Source organism: Oncorhynchus mykiss, chromosome 4 (assembly GCF_013265735.2).
Source record: "Oncorhynchus mykiss isolate Arlee chromosome 4, USDA_OmykA_1.1, whole genome shotgun sequence".
Classification (NCBI taxonomy): domain Eukaryota; kingdom Metazoa; phylum Chordata; class Actinopteri; order Salmoniformes; family Salmonidae; genus Oncorhynchus; species Oncorhynchus mykiss.
The window spans coordinates 1419169-1439945 of record NC_048568.1 but is presented as its reverse complement, the minus strand read 5'-3'; the positions used below and the strand labels follow the sequence as shown (position 1 = coordinate 1439945).

Below are 20777 nucleotides of genomic sequence, written 5' to 3'. Positions count from 1 at the left end.
TTCTCTGATCCTTTGAATGGGTGTCAGTTCATGCTGCAAGAGCTCTGATAGGTTGGAGAATGTCCTCCGGAAGTGGTCATAATTACTCTGTAAGTCTTTGGAAGATATTGAGAACCATGAGCCTCCTAGGTTTTGTATTGAAGTCAATGTACTCTATGTACTCTAGGCTACTGTAGAACTTCATTGCAAAACAGTGTTTTTTAATCAATTAGTTGGTGACGTGAATATATTTAGTGTAGTTTTAGCTAAAACGTTAAACTTTGTTTCACTTTAAATTTTTCTGAAATTCCCTGAGGATGGTCCTCCCCTGAAGCGCTTCAACTGACTGCAATTCAGCGTCGTAACTGACTTGTGGACAAATGCTCACCTTAGCTGGCCACTTGCACGCTGGAGAAGTGTGCTCTTTACCGATGACTCCCGGTTTCAACTGTAGTGGGAAGATAGCGTGTATGGCGTCATGTGCGTGAGCGGTTTGCTGTTGAGTGGCCCATGGTGAGTGGCCCATGGTGGTACTGGGGTTATGTTATGGGTAGGCATAAACTACGGACAACAAACACAATTGCATTTTATCGATGGCAATTTGAATGCAGAGAGATACCGTGACGAGACCCTGAGGCCCATTGTCGTGCCATTCATCCACTGCCATCATAATGCACAGCCCCATGTCGCAAGGATCTGTACACAATTCCTGGAAGCTGAAAATGTCCATGTTCTTCCATGGCCTGTATACTCCCCAGACATGTCACCAATTGAGCATGTTTGGGATGCTCTGGATCGACATGTACGACAGCATGTTCCAGTTCCTGCCAATATCCAGGAGTGGGACAACATTCCACAGGCCACAATCAACAGCCTGATCAACTCCATGCGAAGAAGATGTCGTGCTGCATGAGGCAAATGGTGGTCTCACCAGATACTGACTGGTTTTCTGATCTACGTCCCCCCCCCCCCAAGGTATCTGTGACCAACAGATGCATATCTGTATACCCAGTCATGTGAAATCCATAGATTAGGGCCTAATACATTTCAATTGATTGATTTCCTTATAAGAACTGTAAATCAGTAAAATCTTTAAAATTGTTGCATGTCGCGTTTATATTTTTGTTTAGTGTAGAAAACAAACGTCTCATACATGCGTATAACAGCGTATAAAGCATTATATCTACAGCTTTTAAAAGTTACAGAAAAAACAACTAAATCATGTTTTCCTTCCTCAATTTAACCTTCATCTTGTTTTTTCAAAACTCTTTCTGGAAATAAATGGGTTCAGAACTGACACTGCAGCAAAAGCAAGTCAATTTTGCCCTGAGAGCTTTTGTTGTTGTTTTCCAGCTCGTGATAGTTGGAAGACGAGTTATTTTGATACCAAGAAGGCCACAGCCCCTTTGGAGGTCACATTGAGAAGTCTTCGTCAAGAGCTGGAGATATTCTACAATAACATCCTACACCAGCTAAAGGCGAGGGATGGAGGAGGAAAGCCCAGATGGCGGGCAAGATTGTCGAGCACCAAAGTAACAATCACTCCTTCAACTGAAGTGTGCTCCCCTCCCCAAACATTGGCTAGATAGTTTCCACCACATTTATTTAATTATTTTTTTGCTTTTAAATCTGTGAAGGAAGTGAACATGCAGATTATTGGGATGCAAAGTTGATTCAGGTTTTATGGTTCAGTAAGGCCATAGCAACAATGTCAGTTTGACTGTGCCACATCATCCACTAGAGGGAATCAGTTCATATTGTGGTCAATACAGACCATGCCATTATTATAGACAGTGGTGTAAAGTACTTAAGTAAAAATACTTTGACGTACTACTTAAGTAGTGTTCGTGTGGATCTGTACTTTACTATTTATATTTGGGACAACTTTTACTTTACTACATTCCTAAATTAAATGTGCTTTTTACTTGATACATTTTGCTTGACACCCAAGTACTCGTTACATTTTGAATGCTTAGCAGGACAGGAAAATGGTCCAATTCACGCACTTATCAAATGAACATCCCTGGTCATCTCTACTGCCTCTGATCTGGTGGACTCACTAAACACAAATGCTTTGTTTGTAAATTATGTCAGAATGTTTTTTTTTTACATTTACATTTTCTATTAAGGAATCTTCAAGTATGACAATTGGGTACTCTTCCCACCATGTTCAGAATGAGCTCATTATCCAGATAATGACAGAGAGCCATGAGATTGACAACCTAAGGAGGAAGGTGGATGATGCCAAGATGAGGCTCGTCACAGAGATCAAGGTATTAAAATCTTAATTGCAATTTGACTCCCTCATAACTCTACAAATGTAAATGCAATTCTCTATTTTTCCATCCCTGTTTATCTCATTGGGAAAAACTACAGTATGTTAAGGGCTCAGTTGAAAAATATTTCAAATGAGAAGCAGACATTTCAGTTATCAACTTTTACATGGGACTTGGGCAGGAGGTGGAGAGCTTTGCTGGACAGACAGTGCTCAATGTTTTTCATTGATGCACTTCCTTGTTTATTTCCTCCTAGCTCGGGAAGCAGGCTGCCACAGAGCTGAGAGCCTTGAAGGCTGAGCTGGCCCAGAAGAATACCCAGACATTTCTCTCTGGCTCCATGGGCTTTGGAGCAGGAGCAAGGGACAGACCACAGGTTCAAAGCATCCCTAACTGAGCCACTTCTACCAGTACCACCGTGGCCTTATTCCAGAAGACAATGTTTGCTTTTCGCTTATTCCAAATTACATATTTTAGAAAAGGTCACATTTAAATTATGTCTATTTGCAATGCATATCAAGTGAAAGCCATGATTTCAGTTTACCAAACAACAATTGTTCGTATTAAACTGTGGTGTCCCTGTTGCAGCAAGAACAATCTCTCATTTGATAATTTACCTGTGTTGATACTACCATCTTAAAATCTTAAGTATGAAAACAAATATTTGTACAGTATCAAAGCAACAGTATCTGCCATGACTAAGAGATTTCGTAACCGTTTCATGATGGAATTTTCTTCAAAGTCACAGCAGTTTTAGGATTGACTAGGCCGTCATTGAAAACAAGAATTTGTTCTTAACTGACTTGCCTAGTTAAATAAAGTAAAAATATTTTTTTTTAAATCAGTGTTTGTGAGAGTAAAAGAAAAGACAAATTTGTTGGCGGGAATTATTTATGTTTTTTATTTAATCTACTGGCATATGCACATCACAGTATTTATTAAGTGCTTATACGGCAAAGCCAAATTTGTTTTGTAAGATTCACAGTGGCACAATGCTGTGTTTGACAATCATCTGTGTTGGCATGATTCTTTGTACAAAACATACCCCCCCCCCTCTTAAAGTGGCTCATGTTTTTACAATTGCAATAAAAAAAACTACTATGAAATAGAAGTGCAAGTACGCATCCCTGAGATCAAGAGGAATACACGTTACGGTTCCTCTGTCCCACTTCTGTCCTCGAACAAAAGCATCTATTGACTAGCAACAAATAGCTGTGAGGATCCAATGGAAAGGCAGTCTTCTCAGCACTGAGCGTCTTGGCAACCCATGAGGGCGTTCCACATGTCTCGACTCTGTTCCTGGGCAACTGAGTTGTTGCTGTAGTCCAGGAGGTTGCCGCACCACATCCCCGTGCCCTTCAGGCCCAGCTCTCGTACATATGCCACCTTCAGGGCAATGCTTTCTGGGTCGTCGTACCACACCTGATGGATCTGTCCCCTTTGGTCCTGTGGATGATAGTTCAGTTCACAAACTCTGTAATGGGGCAACAGCGACAATGGCACCCTCTTTGCAAACAAGGAGGATAATGCAGCCGTGGCGAGAGTTCAACTTGAGCCAGTGTTTTTTATTGGATTTGGAGGAAGCGATTTGTTGTGAGGTGACTGTGTTAGATTGAACTAACAGCACTTCAGTCAAATAGCCTTTCCCCCAAAATGGCTGCAGCTTGTGTTGAGTTGTAATTTGCCACCAGCAGCCCAGACAAATGGGCTTAGGCTACTTGTTCAACAAACTTTCTATACAATGTGTCTCCATACCTTGTAGTTGTAGTAGGGAGCCAGCTGGACCTCGTCCCACAGCCTGCCAGACAGAGAGCCGTTGATCTGTTTCATCATAAAGCTGTAAGGGATCTGACGGCCAGCTGCATCGCTACAAGGTGCACCCCGGAACGGAACCTTGGCTAAGGAGCACACCCCTTCCTAATTAGAGAAAAATACACATAGTTGAGACAGCAGGACGATGTTCTCTAATTTTTTTCTGGTACAGTGCCTGCTACAGAAAGTATTCACACCCCTAGACTTTTTCAACATTTTGTTGTTACAAAATGGAATTAAAATTCATAGAATATTAATTTTTATGTCAACGATCTACACAAAATACTCTGTCAAAGTGGAAAATAAATAAATATATACATCTCTTGATTAGATAAGTATTCAACCCCCTGAGTCACCTTTGGCAGCGTTTACAGCTGTGAGTCTGTGAGTAAGTCTAAGAGTTTTGCACACCTGGATTGCACAATAGTTGCACATTCTTTTAAAAATAGGCTGCCAAAATTGGTTGTTGATTATTGCTAAACAGCCATTTAAGTCTTGCCATAGATTTAAGTCAAAACTGCAACAAGGTCACTCAGGAACATTCAATGTCGTCTTGGTAAGCAGATTGGTAAGGTTATTGTTCTGCTGAAAGGTGAGTTTGTCTCCCAGTGTCGGAAAGCAGATTGATATACCCTGATGAAGACATTGGACATTATATTTTTGCATCTGAGCTCCTAGGAAAGGAAAGCAGATTGAACCAGGTTTTCCTCTAGGATTTTGCCTGTGCTTAGCTCTACTGTAAAAAACAAGAAAGCATACCCATAACATGCAGCCACCACCATTCTTGAAAATATGATGAGTGGTACTCCATGATGTGTATAGTATGTTGGATTTGCCCTACACATAATGCTTTGTATCCAGTACAAAGTTCATTTTTGCAGTTTTATGGTAGTGCCTTACTGGAAACAGGATGCATATTTTTGAATATTTTTTCTTCTGTACATGCTTCCTTTCCACTCTGTCAATGAGGTTAGTATTGTGGAGTGAGTAACTACAACACTGTTGATCCATCCTAAGTTCTCCTATTACAGCCATTGAAAACTCTGTTGGAAACCCCGTGTGGTTTCATTCCTCTCCAGCAACTGTGGACGTATTAATAAACCATCCAAAGCATTATTAATGCCTTCACAACGCTTAAAGGACTTTATTTTATATTTGACCTATCTACCAATAGGTACCCATCTTTGCGAGGAATTGGAAAACCTCCCTGGTATTTGTTGTTGAATCCGTGTTTGAAATTCAATGTGACTTGTTAAGCCAATTTTTACTCCTGAACATAGTGCGTTCGGAAAATGTTCAGACCCCTTGACTTTTTCCACTTTGTTACATTACAGCCTTATTCTAAAATCGATAGTTTTATCCATCCATCTACACACAATACCCAATAATGACAACAAAAACAGGTTTTTAGAAAATGCATTACTAATATATAGTCAGACCCTTTACTCAGTACTTTGTTGAAACCCCATTGGCAGCGATTATACCCTCGAGTCTCCTTGGGTATGGCGCTGCAAGCTTGGCACACCTATATTTGGGGAGTTTCTCCCATTCTTGTCTGCAGACCCTTCAAGCTCTGTCAGGTTGTGTGCTTAAGGTCATTGTCCTGTTGGAAGGTGAACATTTGCCCCAATCTGAGGTCCTGAGTGGTCTGGAGCAGGTTTTCATCAAGGATCACTTCTGTACTTTGCTCCGTTCCTCTTTCCCTTGATCCGGACTAGTCTCCCAGTCCCCGCCGCTGAAAAACATCCCCACAGCATGATGCTGCTACCACCATGCATCACCGTAGGGATGGTGCCAATGTTTATTTCAGGTTAGAAGGGTTTAATCTTGGTTTCATCAAACCAGAGAATGTTTCTCATAGTCAGAGTCATGTACATTTTACTGAGGAGTGGCTTCTGTCTGGCCACTACCATAAAGGCCTGATTGGTGGAGTGCTGCAGAGATGGTTGTCCTTCTGGAAGGTTCTCCCATCTCCACAGAGCTCTGGAGCTCTGTCAGAGTAACCAGCTCCCCCGACTGCTCAGTTTGGCCTGGTGGCCAGCTCTAGGAAGAGGCTTTTTGGTTCCGAAACTTCTTCCATTTAAGAATGATAGACAGGTGTGCGCCTTTCCAAATCATGTCCAATCAATTGAATTTACCACAGGTGGACACCAATCAAGTTGTAAAAACATCAAGGATGATCAATGGTAACAGGATGCACTGGAGCTCAATTTTAAGTCTCATAACAAAGGGTCTGAATACCTATATTAGCTAACACTTCTAAAACATGTTTTGATTTGTCATTATGAGGTATTGTGTGTAGATTGATGAGGGATTTAGTTTATTTAATCCATTTTAGAATAAGGCTGTAACCCAACAATGTGGAAAAAGGGAAGGGGTCTGAATACTTTTCAAATGCACTAATTCCACTTTGACATTAAGGGGTATTGTGTAGCCAGTGACAAAAAAAAATCTAAATGTAATTCTTTTTAAATTCAGGCTGTAACAAAATGTGGAAAAAGCCAAGGGGTGTGAATACTTTGAGGGCACTAAGCGCAAACTTGAAAGTGCATTCTGTGCAACTTCTGGCACGTGTTTACTGTGAACACTGAGGCTGTACCTGCTTTAAGTTAAAAGTTTTAACAGTGGCCAAGAAGGCTACTGTGGCTATTTGATCATAATGTAGGCCTACCAGAGTGGCCTAACATCAAAAACAGAGAAAATGCATCCTGTAACATTTTAACATGGAAATAGCTATTGAAATAACTGTTCCATGATACAGCCTACAGTAAGTAGCATCCAACGTGTTCAATGTAGGTCTACAATCCATGAGACTTTAGAGAACATCCTGACAAAATGTATGCGACCCTCTACCTATCGGCTTCTTAGATTATTCAAGTTTATCTCAAAATATAACACTGCCTCTTTAAGACATAAAAAAACTATTTACCTGACTCGATTTCCAAAGATGGCTAGAAATGTACGTTTTGTGCTCTTGTAGGAAGCAATCACTCCCCATTGCTGACCAGAAATAAGCTATAACTGGGCTAATAACCTCACTAACTAGCAAAGAATATGAATAAATGTGCACACGTGGCTACATGAGGCCCTGATCTCAAAAAAAGGCGCATCTACTTGCGATCGCTCGATGCGCTCTGCCAAAAACCAAAATCACAGACTGTCTTGCATAGTTAGATTTGTTACGGTATTGTGCATTGAAAAGTGGCTAATATGTTGATTTGATCATAATCCCCACAGTAGAGGGAAACATTGATAGTGTAAACTAACAGGGCATACACTCAAGTAAAGTTGAGAAGTTCAATTTTGGAGTATTCACCTGGGAGAAGTCGAGACAAGGGTAATCATAGCCATACCATGGTACTCCCATCACAAGCTTCTTTGGATCTATCATCATCGCCAAATATTGGTCATACGCTGGAATAAAAGACAGAAGGCCATAGCAGGTTAGGATTAGTCTGTTCAGCATGACAAGTAGTGGCTAGGGATCCGTAGTTTTTAGCTTTAAGTCAAATAACTGCAATAAAATGGCTTCTGGTTTGGGCTTCTAGAGGTCCTTCTCCACAAATTACTTACCTGACTGTGTCTGATTGAATGGCGCATTTGCCATCGCAACACAATCGCCCCATATTTGACTCTGCTCATCATATGACATCACAAATAGCAGGTCGCAGGACTCTGCAATGGCGGCGTAGTCATAGCAGCGCCCGTCTATACACTTGGGCGACCAGGCAACATCAAATGACACCTGAGAACGAGTCAGGAGAAGAGGGTAAGTTAAGGGCACGGAGGAAGCTGGGTCCTATTCATTAGGGCAGTGGTTTTGAAATATCCCATCTGGTACACCCAGACAATCCACACTATTGTTGTAGCCCTGAACTAGATCATCTGATAAACCTAATCAAAGTTTTGATAATTAGTTGACAAGTTGAATAAGGTGTGCTAGCTCTGGAATAGTTCAAATATATGGAATGGCTGGTGGTCCCCAAGGAGAGGTTTGAAAACCTCTGCATTAGGGCACATCATAGTAAAACGAAAACAAGCGTTTCTTGTTGGAGAATTTCATGTAGTCCCTTCCTGTTTCAGTTCATTTTCTTCTGGTTGGTGCCTGATGAGTGTTTTCAGTTGTGACACCCAAAAAAGCTTAGGTATGCAGATTGTAAGGTTGGATTAATCAATTTACTTTCAACCAAAATTGTGAATGTGGCCCGCTTTCATTCGTGAATCAGAGCGTAATTAGCTTACACGCCAACATATCCCCTACACCCCAAGTTATTGGTCTGGCATGACTAGGATACACTATTGTACTCACCTGGGAACCTGGGATCTCTCTATGAAAGGCCTCAGTGGTCTCTTTGACGAGTGCTGTCAAGGTGTAGTACTCTGGGGAGGAGTCGGCCACCTCTTGCTCAATGTCTATGTTGATGCCATCCATAAACTGCCTCTTTGCCAAGTCCACTTTGCTTGTGATCCATGCTGTCCTGTTGGCAGGGTCCACCATTTCATGGATAGACACATCACCTACAGTAAAGAAATGTACAACACTGACAAATGCATTTAGGATTAGTGCACATGGAGGGCTCATCTAGGGCTAGGCGATATATATAAATATTTTGATGAATTCAAATGTCAATTTTACCACAATGTTCCAAATGACTATTGCAAGAAGCAATTTTAAAAAAGGCAAACGCTATTTGTTTTGTAATCATTGTTTTTCTCAATATGGCAAATTTTGTAGTTGAGGGACATCACTCAAATCTGACTAGGCCTGGCTCGCAGAAGGCATTCCAATTCATCCCAAAGGTGTTCAATGGGGTTAAGGTCAGGGCTCTGTGCAGGCCAGTCTCAACAATCCATTCCTGTATGGACCTCGCTTTGTGCACAAGAGCAATGTCATGCTAAAACAGGAAAGAGCCTTCCCCAAACTGTTGCCACAAAGTTGGAAGCACAGAATCGTGTAGAATGTACAGAGCCAGTCAGTCATAAGTTTGGACACATCTACACACCTACACCTAATTAGCAAGACACCCCCAATAAAGGAGTGGATCTGCAGGTGGTGACCACAGACCACTTCTCAGTTCCTATGCTTCCTGGCTGATGTTTTGGTCACTTGAATGCTGGCGGTGCTTTCACTCTAGTGGTAGCATGAGACAGAGTCTACAACCCACACAAGTGGCTCGGGTAGTGCAGCTCATCCAGGATGGCACATCAATGCGAGCTGTGGCAAGACAGGAGACAGGCCAGTACATCAGGAGACGTGGAGGAGGCCATCAACCCATCAGCAGGACCGCTACCTCCGCCTTTGTGCAAGGAGGAGCACTGCCAGAGCCCTGCAAAATGACCTCAAGCAGGCCACAAATGTGCATGTGTCTGCTCAAACGGTCAGAAACAGACTCCATGAGGGTGGTATGAGGGCCCGACATCCACAGGTGGGGGTTGTGCTTACAGCCCAACACCGTGCAGGACGTTTGCCAGAGAACACCAAGATTGGCAAATTCGCCGCTGGCTCTCAGTGCTCTTCACAGATGAAAGCAGGTTCACACTGAGCACGTGACAGACGTGACAGTCTGGAGACGCCGTGGAGAACGTTCTGCTGCCTGCAACATCCTCCAGCATGACCGGTTTGGCGGTGGGTCAGTCATGGTGTGGGGTGGCATTTCTTTGGGGCTCCATGTGCTCACCAGAGGTAGCCTGACTGCCATTAGGTACCGAGATGAGATCCTCAGACCCCTTGTGAGACCATATGCTGGTGCGGTTGGCCCTGGGTTCCTCCTAATGCAAGACAATGCTAGATGGAGTGTGTCAGCAGTTCCTGCAAGAGGAAGGCATTGATGCTATGGACTGGCCTGCCCGTTCCCCAGACCTGAATCCAATTGAGCACATCTGGGACATCATGTCTCGCTCCATCCACCAACGCCACATTGCACCAGACTGTCCAGGAGTTGGCGGACGCTTTAGTCCAGGTCTGGGAGGAGATCCCTCAGGAGACCATCCGCCACCTCATCAGGAGCATGCCCAGGCATGGTAGGGAGGTCATTCAGGCACGTGGAGGCCACATACACTACTGAGCCTCATTTTGACTTGTTTTAAGGACATTACATCAAAGTTGGATCAGCCTGTAGTGTGGTTTTCCACTTTAATTTTGAGTGTGACTCCAAATCCAGACCTCCATGGGTTGATAAATTTGATTTCCATTGATAATTTTGTTGTCAGCACATTCAACTAAGTAAAGAAAAAAGTATTTAATAAGAATATTTCATTCATTCAGATCTAGGATGTGTTATTTTCTCTCCATGTCCCTGGATTTCAACCGCTAACTCTGGACATTCATACCTGGATCTCGCAGCTAGCTAGCTGCTATCCGTGTGACTATCGGCTTTCGTCGATTCCGGAGCAAACATCAATTATTCCGGAGCTAGGCAGCTGAGAGTTCCATCAATCACTCCTGGGCTACAATCACCTATCCGGACCCGTTTTACTGCCAACGCGGAGCCCCACCGGGCCTTCACAACTGGACTACCGACGTTATCTACCCGAAGGAGTTATCCGGCTGGCTCCTCCGTCGCGACGTTACCTGAACGCCCATCTGCGGTCCGCTAACCGTTAGCTGTCTTATCGGCTGCTATCTGAATAGACCTATCGGACAATTTATTTTTATTTATTTTTTATTTTTCTTGGGCCTCTATAACTATATCTATTGTTTTTTTTTGTGTGTGTGCGATTTGGATTCATCCCCTCTACCACACGGAACCCCACTAATCCTACCGACGGAAACGCACGAGGTGGCTAATTAACAGACCTCCATCCTATGCTAGCTTGCTACCGATGGCCCGGCTAGCTGTCTAAATTGCCGTGACCACAACCAACCTCTCTACTCATTGGACCCTTTTGATCACTCGACTAAGCATGCCTCTCCTTAATGTCAATATGCCTTGTCCATTGCTGTTCTGGTGAGTGTTTATTGGCTTATTTCACTGTAGAGCCTCTAGTCCTGCTCACTATACCTTATCCAACCTATTAGTTCCACCACCCACATGATGACATCTCCTGGTTTCAATGATGTTTCTAAAGACAATATCTCTCTCTTCATCACTCAATACCTAGGTTTACCTCCACTGTATTCACATCCTACCATACCTTTGTCTGTACGTTATACCTTGAAGCTATTTTATCGCCCTCAGAAACATCCTTTTACTCTCTGTTCCAGACGTTCTAGACGACCAATTCTTATTGCTTTTAGCCGTACCCTTATCCTACTCCTCCTCTGTTTCTCTGGCGATGTAGAGGTAAATCCAGGCCCTGCAGTGCCTAGCTCCACTCCTATTCCCCGGGCGCTCTCTTTTGATGACTTCTGTAACCGTAATAGCCTTGGTTTCATGCATGTTAACATTAGAAGCCTCCTCCCTAAGTTTGTTCTATTCACTGCTTTAGCACACTGCCAACCCGGATGTCCTAGCTGTGTCTGAATCCTGGCTTAGGAAGACCACCAAAAAATCTGACATTTTGATCCAAACTACAACATTTTCAGACAAGATAGAACTGCCAAAGGGGGCGGTGTTGCAATCTACTGCAAAGATAGTAGGACAGAACTCTGCAGGCTATCCAGGTCTGTACCCAAACAATTTGAACTACTACTTTTAAAAATACACCTCTCTAAAAAGAAGTCTCTCACCGTTGCTGCCTGCAATAGACCACCCTCACCCTCTGGTTCTCCCCAGACCTAACAGCATTTAACCAACACAAAAACATCCTATGGCGTTCTGCATTAGCATCGAACAGCCCCCGTGATATGCAGCTGTTCAGGGAAGCTAGAAACCATTATACACAGGCAGTTAGAAAAGCCAAGGCTAGCTTTTTCAAGCAGAAATTTGCTTCCTGCAACACTAACTCAAAAAAGTTCTGGGACACTGTTAAGTCCATGGAGAATAAGAACACCTCCTCCCAGCTGCCCACTGCACTGAAGATAGGAAACACTTACCACTGATAAATCCACTATAATTGAGAATTTCAATAAGCATTTTTCTACGGCTAGCCATGCTTTCCACCTGGCTACTCCTACCCCTACCACTGCACCCCCAACAGCAACTCGCCCAAGCCTTCCCCATTTCTCCTTCTCCCAAATCCAGTCAGCTGATGTTCTGAAAGAGCTGCAAAATCTGGACCCCTACAAATCAGCCGGGCTAGACAATCTGGACCCTTTCTTTCTAAAAATTATCTGCCGAAATTGTTGCCACCCCTATTACTAGCCTGTTCAACCTCTCGTGTCGTCTGAGATTCCCAAAGATTGGAAAGCAGCTGCGGTCATCCCCCTCTTCAAAGGGGGGGGGGACACTCTTGGCCCAAACTGCTACAGACCTATATCTATCCTACCCTGCCTTTCTAAGGTCTTCGAAAGCCAAGTCAACAAACAGATTACCGACCATTTCGAATCTCACCATACCTTCTCTGCTATGCAATCTGGTTTCAGAGCTGGTCATGGGTGCACCTCAGCCACGCTCAAGGTCCTAAACGATATCTTAACCGCCATCGATAAGAAACATTACTGTGCAGCCGTATTCATTGATCTGGCCAAGGCTTTCGACTCTGTCAATCACCACATCCTCATCGGCAGACTCGACAGCCTTGGTTCCTCAAATGATTGCCTCGCCTGGTTCACCAACTACTTCTCTGATAGAGTTCAGTATGTCAAATCGGAGGGTCTGCTGTCCGGACCTCTGGCAGTCTCTATGGGGGTGCCACAGGGTTCAATTCTTGGACCGACTCTCTTCTCTGTATACATCAATGATGTCGCTCTTGCTGCTGGTAAGTCTCTGATCCACCTCTACGCAGACGACACCATTCTGTATACTTCTGGCCCTTCATTGGACACTGTGTTAACAACCCTCCAGGCAAGCTTCAATGCCATACAACTCTCCTTCCGTGGCCTCCAATTGCTCTTAAAAACATGTCAAACTAATGCATGCTCTTCAACCGATCGCTGCCTGCACCTGCCCGCCTGTCCAACATCACTACTCTGGACGGCTCTGATTTAGAATATGTGGACAACTACAAATACCTAGGTGTCTGGTTAGACTGTAAACACTCCTTCCAGACCCACATCAAACATCTCCAATCCAAAGTTAAATCTAGAATTGGCTTCCTATTTCGCAACAAAGCATCCTTCACTCATGCTACCAAACATACCCTTGTAAAACTGACCATCCTACCAATCCTCGACTTCGGCGATGTCATTTACAAAATAGCCTCCAATACCCTACTCAACAAATTGGATGCAGTATCACAGCGCAATCCGTTTTGTCACCAAAGCACCATATACTACCCACCATTGCGACCTGTACGCTCTCGTTGGCTGGCCCTTGCTTCATACTCGTCGCCAAACCCACTGTCTCCATGTCATCTACAAGACCTTGCTAGGTAAAGTCCCCCCTTATCTCAGCTCGCTGGTCACCATAGCTTCTCCCACCTGTAGCACACGCTCCAGCAGGTATATCTCTCTAGTCACCCCCAAAACCAATTATTCCTTTGGCCGCCTCTCCTTCCAGTTCTCTGCTGCCAATGACTGGAACGAACTACAAAAATCTCTGAAACTGGAAACACTTATCTCCCTCACTAGCTTTAAGCACCAACTGTCAGAGCAGCTCACAGATTACAGCACCTGTACATAGCCCACTTATAATTTAGCCCAAACAACTACCTCTTTCCCTACTGGATTCATTTCATTTATTTATTTATTTATTTTGCTCCTTTGCACCCCATTATTTTTATTTCTACTTTGCACATTCTTCCACTGCAAATCTACCATTCCAGTGTTTTACCTTGCTATATTGTATTTACTTTGCCACCATGGCCTTTTTTTGCCTTTACCGCCCTTATCTCACCTCATTTGCTCACATCGTGTATAGATTTGTTTATACTGTATTATTGACTGTATGTTTGTTTTACTCCATGTGTAACTCTGTTGTTGTATGTGTCGAACTGCTTTGCTTTATCTTGGCCAGGTCGCAATTGTAAATGAGAACTTGTTCTCAACTTGCCTACCTGGTTAAATAAAGGTGAAATAAAAATAAATAAAACAATTTAGTGTTCCCTTTATTTTTTTTGAGCAGTGTATATTTATATTTGAGATTCTTCAAAGTGGCCACCCTTTGCCTTGATGGTAGGTTTGCACTCTCTTGGCATTCTCTCAAGGTTCACATATGCTGAGCACTTGTTAGCTGCTTTTCCTTCGCTCCCCGGTCCAACTCATCCCAAACCATCTCAATTGGGTTGAGGTCGGGTGACTGTGGAGTCCAGGTCATCTGATGCAGCACTCCATCGCTCTCCTTCTTGGTTAAATAGCCCTTACACAGCCTGGAGGGGGGGTGGGGGGTCATTGTCCTTTTGATAATCTCACTAAGCGCAAACCGGATGGATGGTGTATCGCTGCAGAATGCTATGGTATCCTTGCTGGTCAAGTGTGTCTTGAATTCAAAATAGACAATGTCACCAGCAAAGCACCCCCACCTCCATGCTTCACGGTGGGAGCCACACATGCGGAGATAGATCTGTTCACCTACTCTCCGTCACAATGACAACGGTTGGAACCAAAAATCTCAAATTTGGACTCATCAGACCAAAGGACAGATTTTCACCGGTCTAATGTCCATTGCTCATGTTTCTTGGACCAAGTAAGTCTCTTCTTATTATTGGTGTCCTTTTGGTAGTGGTTTCGACCATGAAGGCCTGATTCACAGCCTCCTCTGAACAGATGATGTTGAGATGTGTCTATTACTTGAACTCTGAAGCATTTATTCAGGCTGCAATCTGAGATGCAGTTAACTAATGAATTTATCCTCTGCAGCAGAGGTAACTCTTGGTCTTCCATTCCTGTGGCGGTCCTCATGAGAGACAGTTTCATCGCAGTGTTTGATGGTTTTATCGACTGCACTTGAAGAAACTTTCAAAGTTCTTGAAATTTTCGGATTGACTGACCTTCATGTCTTATAGTAATGATGGACTGCCGTTTCTCTTTGCTTATTTGAGCTGTTCTTGCCATAATATGGACTTGGTCTTTAACCAAATAGGGCAATCTTCTGTATACCACCCCTACCTAGTCACAACAAATGATTGGCACAAACGCATTAAGAAAATAAATTCCACAAATTAACTTCACAAGGCACACCTGTTAATTGAAATGCATTCCAGGTGACTACCTCATGGAGCTGGTTGAGAGAATGCAAAGAGTGTACAAAGCTGTTGTGGAAAATTATAATTATTCATGCTAGCCCATGTTTTATTGTTTAAAGAATTGTCTTGTTATACGTGTTTTTTCTAACCTGATACAAACTTGTCTTTGTGGGACTTAGTAATAAGACTGCGCGTATAGCCACGGTCCGTTTGTGTGCGACCGCAAGATGTGACATCCCGTGGGTTTACCATCTACAGAAACTTGCAGAAAGGAGCACAATATAGTATTTGTTGTTGTGAATGCAGTTATACGGTTGAGCCCTCGGGCTATCAACCTCATGCCGTCTTAAATCTGCACAGACTAATTGCCTTTTACACAGTATCTGCTGACTGCCACCTATACAAAAATTATGTGTTTCTCTATAAAAGCATTGAACCGGCACTGTTCGTTGAGCTCTTCAACTATGCACTGTTGAGTGGATAGTTGATTCTCCATTTTTGAAAATCTTATATTAAAGTGGTGTTTGAAAGAATCTGCATTCTCTCTTCCTATAGAATTGCTACCACAGCTGTCAAAGGGTGGCTACGTTGAAGAATCTCAAATATAAGAAAAGTTAAACACTTTTTTGGTTACTACATGATTCCATGTGTTATTTCATAGTTGATGTCTTCACTATTATTCTACAATGTAGAAAAAAGTAAAAAATTAAGAAAAACGCTTGAATGAGTAGGTGTCCAAACTTTTGACTGGTACTGTAACTAATGCTATTTGGAAAGGATTGGATTTGATATTCTAAGAAGACAATTCTAGCAACATGAAGATACTAGCTAATGCTAAAACAATAGCTAAATGCTAGCAGCACTTTGAAGGGACCCTAAAGGTTGTTAAGAACAAATTATTATTTACAATGATGGCCCGGATGACGGTGGGCGCCGCCCTATGGGACTCCAAATCACGGCCGAATGTGATACAGCCTGGATTCAAACTAGGGACTGTAGTGACGCCTCTTGCACTGAGATGCAGTGCCTTAGACCGCTGCGCCACTCAGGAGCCCCCAAATTACTGTTTGTAGTGACTAAGAGAAGAACATTCTCATTAAAGGACGGACATTGTTAATAGCCATAAAGTGATCAAGTGGGCTTGAGGTGACATTGACAGTTTTGGTGCTCACAAGTTTTGCTGTGACAAGTCTGTACTGTCTAAAAGGAGTTCATTTGTATTTTTTATTATTTTTATTTTTAACAAATGTTTGTTTATGTGGATTAAGGTCTTAAAGAGGGAATTTTACTGTCAAAGTTATTTTCTATATTTCGTCTGTAAAGGAAAGAGATTCAAATGATTTTTGTTAAAGCACATTTTTTATTTTTTTTGTATGGTTTACGGAACCGGTTCTATAGGTTAAGTTACACTCGGTGTAGAGGATTTTGGTTAAATATTTTCTTGGTGTCTATTTTCTGTGCTACAAACTGTGCTACAAAAAGTATGCATATTTGTATAAAATAAAACATACATTTGGTTGCAATTTTGAATTGTGAAAATAAGTTTATTTTGTGTAAAAAGGGACCCACAGTATTGTGATTACACTTACTACCAACTCAAAATGTTATATTCATAAAACAAAGCTGAACAACAGTTCATGAAAACTGAAGAGTCAATAAACCAAGACACTGTGAGAACTCCAAAATCCTGGTTCCCTTTTATTGATGTACTCCAATAATTAAATCCTTACACTTAGGTCTATTCCGTTTCTTTTTATCCTATAAAACTCTAGTCCTTGCCGATGACAAGCATACACATAACGATGCAGCCACCACTATGTTTGAAAATATGAAGTGTGGTACACTCAGTAATGTGTTGGATTTTCCCCAAACATAACACTTTGTATTCAAGACATTAATTTATTTGCCAGGTCTACTTTAGTGCCTTATTGCAAACAGGATGCATGTTTTTGAATATTTTTATTCTGTACTGGCTTCCTTCTTTTCACTCTGTCATTTAGGTTAGTATTGTGGAGTAACTACAATGTTAGTGATCCATCCTCACTTCTCTCCTATCACAGCCATTCAACTCTTTAGCTGTTTTAAAGTCACCGTTGGCCTCATGGTGAATTCCCTGAGTGGTAACAAAGGCAACAAAATGTGGGAAAAGGGGTCTGAACACTTTCCGAATGCACTGTATATGAATTGGAGCTGATTTGCTGGTGTTTTTCACTGTATTATGTCCAACAAAAATAGTTACACATTTTTTTGCCCAGAAAACTTGGGGAACCAAATAAAATCACTGGGCTGCCAGTTGAGGAAGCCTGGGCTAGGTTGTTTTCAAATACCAGTAATATCCTTTCAAATCCATGTATGGAGGTGATGAAGTGCACACTGGCATATGGTTGGGATGAGAGGTCAGCCGATTATGATTTTTCAACACCGATACCGATTATTGGAGGACCAAAAATGCTGATACCGATTTAAATCGGCCGATTTTTAAAATGTATTTGTAATAATTGCAATTACAACAATACTGAATGAACACTTATTTTAACTTAATATAATACATCAATAAAATCAATTTAGCCTCAAATAAATAATGAAACATGTTCAATTTGGTTTAAATAATGCAAAAACAAAGTGTTGGAGAATAAAGTAAAAGTGCAATATGTGCCATGTAAGAAAGCTAACGTTTAAGTTCCTTGCTCAGAACATATGAAAGCTGGTGGTTCCTTTTAACATGAATCTTCAATAATCCCAGGTAAGAATTTTTAGGTTGTAGTAACTAAAGGAATTATAGGACTATTTCTCTCTATATCATTTGTATTTCATATACCTTGGACTATTGGATGTTCTTATAGGCACTTTAGTATTGCCAGTGTAACAGTATAGCTTCCGTCCCTCTCCTCACCCCTACCTGGGCTCGAACCAGGAACACATTGACAACAGCCACCCTCGAAGCAGCATTACCCATGCAACCACTCCAAGTCTCCAAGTCTCAGAGCGAGTGACGTTTGAAACGCTATTAGCGCGCACCCCGCTAACTAGCTAGCCATTTCACATCGGTTACACCAGGCTCATGTCGGGAGTTGATAGGCTTTAAGTCATAAACAGCGCAATGCTTGACGCACAACGAAGAGCTGCTGGCAAAACGCACGAAAGTGCTGTTTGAATGAATGCTTACGAGCCTGCTGCTGCCTTCCACCGCTCAGTCAGATACTTGTATGCTCAGTCAGATTATATGCAACGCAGGACACGCTAGATAAACTAGTAATATAATCAACCATGTGTCATTAACTAGTGAATATGATTGATTGTTTTTTTTACTGCATTCGTGTAACAGTCTCCTTGTGGAGTGCAACGAGAGGCAGGTGGTTATAGCATTGGACTAGTTAACTGTAAGGTTGCAAGATTGGATCCCCCGAGCTGACAAGGTGAAAATCTGTCATTCCGCCCCTGAACGAGGCAGTTAACCCACCGTTCCTAGGCAAGTGACTTGACTAGTTAAATAAAGATTAAATAAAAGGTGTTAATAAAAATATATATTATTATTATTTTTTAAATCGGCCAAATCGGTGTCCAAAAATACCGATTTCCGATTGCTTTGAAAACTTGAAATCGGTCCTAATTAATCGGCCATTCCGATTAATCGGTCGACCTCTAGTTGAGATGCCTAACCTTACCTTTCAGGACTAGCCGTGCTCCTTTCGAATGGGCGTGGCACATGAGTTCAGCATCATATTTCCCAAATGCAGCAACAGTTGTCACTTTTCCCCAATCATATGACTTCCATGCTTTCTTGCCCACATCAAACACAAACACCTGAAAGCAGAGAGACCAGTGGCAGGTGATGAATTCTAAAGCCTCTTGTCGTGTCAACTACTTTATTTTTTACTGAATCTAGGCTAGACAAACATATTTTCACGATTTCATTCATATCAAAATCCATAGACATGGAATACTGGTCACTAAAAACAGAACACTGGTCACTTTAATAATAATGTTTTTCTGATTTCAGAAAACGTTTGACCTCTCATTGCCAACAAAGGGTATATAACAAAGTATTGAGATAAACTTTTGTTATTGAACAAATACTTATTTTCCACCATAATTTGCAAATAAATTCATAAAAAAATCCTACAATGTGATTTTCTGGATTTTTTTTCTCATTTTGTCTGTCATAGTTGAAGTGTACCTATGATGAAAATTACAGGCCTCTCATCTTTTTAAGTGGGAGAACTTGCACAATTGGTGGCTGACAAAAATAATTTTTTGCCCCACTGTAGTGTATTCTAGTCAAGGCCATCCTATTCAACTATTGCTGTATATATTCACAATATTCTATCCACAGCGTCCATAATGTCTATACATCCCATCACATTTGCATACTGTATTTATACTCCAGACTCCAACATTCCTCATCCTAATATTATATATTAATTAATTCCATTCTTGTGAATTGTTAAATATTACTACAATGTTGGAGATAGCGAAATGCTTGTGTTCCTACACCCGCAATAAAATCTGCTAAATATGTGTATGCAACCAATAACATTTGACTTATTGCAGACATTGGATTTTAGACAATATTGAATTTGAAGCCAAATCCATGGTGGTCCCAAAAATAATCTGTGGTGGACCTGACTTAATTACAACAGTAGGGGCTAAAGATACAACATCCTTCAAGGAAACGTTTTGCCATTATGCATTTGTCAGGCAGGACGATACAGCACTGAATGAGAGCAAGTGTGGTTTGTGACTATGGCTATTAATCAGCTACAAAAAAAAAAAAAAAAAAAAAGCTTACCTTTATCATCAATATTCATAGTTGACGTGTCCACCTATTGTATCTGTGTTTACAATTCTATATTTCCAAGATGCATTAAAATACAAACAGCAATAGGGTAGGTAAAACTGACAACGGACTACTTGTATTACAAATTGTAACAATAGCAGAGCTTGCAATATTGGATTACACAAATGTTTGCGGCCCATCCCTCCAGCCAGCCGTTATTCCGCACTTTTTGCGTTTAGGGTGTATGTCACAATATCTATCAATTTAACCACTTGCAGTAAAATGTGTACACAACCATCCATTTTATGTTTTGTAAGAGCTATCTCAAAAATGTCGGGGCCTTGCCATTAGCCTAGTTTGTCAGTGTACGCTCACCCACGACTTCACCCAAATGTCAGGGTTTAGTGTCACATTTTATGGGGCTGTCAGCCTAAACTCTCAAGTAGTTCCATCGTTTATTATGCTACCCTGTTTTAACAGCAGCATGGCGGGCTACATTTCTGCTAAACCGGTCATGCTAACGTTACCTCAAAGTCCTTCTCATCGCGAATTTGTTGACAGAGTTCCTGGATCTCGCATGGACAAACTTCTGCCTTGCAACACACGCTAACCAGCGTCAGAAACAAAAACAGCCACATTGTTGACTACAGTTGTGTAAGGTTTCGCACAAAATAGTTATTTGGTTTGATATCCGGAGTTTGCGCGTCAATACCTCTTCGACCGGAGGTCTTTACGTTGCTTAGCGTGATATATCTATTATCACATGACGA

The 20777-nt window shown here is 41.9% G+C and overlaps 2 protein-coding genes across 4 annotated transcripts in view; one reads left to right on the top strand and one right to left on the bottom strand.

Moving 5' to 3' along the window:
• The window catches only part of spata1 (spermatogenesis associated 1), a 16366-nt gene extending 13005 nt beyond the window's left edge, over positions 1 to 3361 (top strand). For 2 of the 3 annotated variants that reach the window (XM_021599956.2, XM_021599955.2), the window contains exons 10-12: positions 1333 to 1511; positions 2109 to 2252; positions 2512 to 3361. In XM_021599956.2, the coding sequence (XP_021455631.1) occupies positions 1333 to 1511; positions 2109 to 2252; positions 2512 to 2652 (464 nt within the window). In that variant the 3' untranslated portion in view covers positions 2653 to 3361. The remainder of the gene's footprint in view (positions 1 to 1332; positions 1512 to 2108; positions 2253 to 2511) is intronic. The other variant, XM_021599958.2, reaches the window with a different exon arrangement.
• Positions 3142 to 20777, bottom strand: ctbs (chitobiase, di-N-acetyl-). The gene is made up of 7 exons (XM_021599959.2): positions 20535 to 20777; positions 18896 to 19034; positions 8377 to 8585; positions 7641 to 7812; positions 7384 to 7481; positions 4011 to 4172; positions 3142 to 3701 (listed from the first exon to the last, which is right to left on the bottom strand). The coding sequence occupies exons 1-7, from the start codon at positions 20643 to 20645 to the stop codon at positions 3498 to 3500; spliced, it is 1095 nt and encodes a 364-aa protein (XP_021455634.1). The 5' UTR covers positions 20646 to 20777; the 3' UTR covers positions 3142 to 3497.

What these genes read in the sequence shown, in the direction of transcription:
- ctbs (XM_021599959.2), bottom strand. Translation starts at nt 20,645, where the DNA reads ATGTGGCTGTTTTTGTTTCTGACGCTGGTTAGCGTGTGTTGCAAGGCA. An exon ending in GCGATGAGAAGGACTTTGAG is followed by an intron (nt 19,035 to 20,534) that starts GTAACGTTAGCA and finishes CTCTGCTTTCAG; the next exon opens with GTGTTTGTGTTTGATGTGGG. An exon ending in CTCCCTACTACAACTACAAG is followed by an intron (nt 3,702 to 4,010) that starts GTATGGAGACAC and finishes TATCATCCACAG; the next exon opens with GACCAAAGGGGACAGATCCA.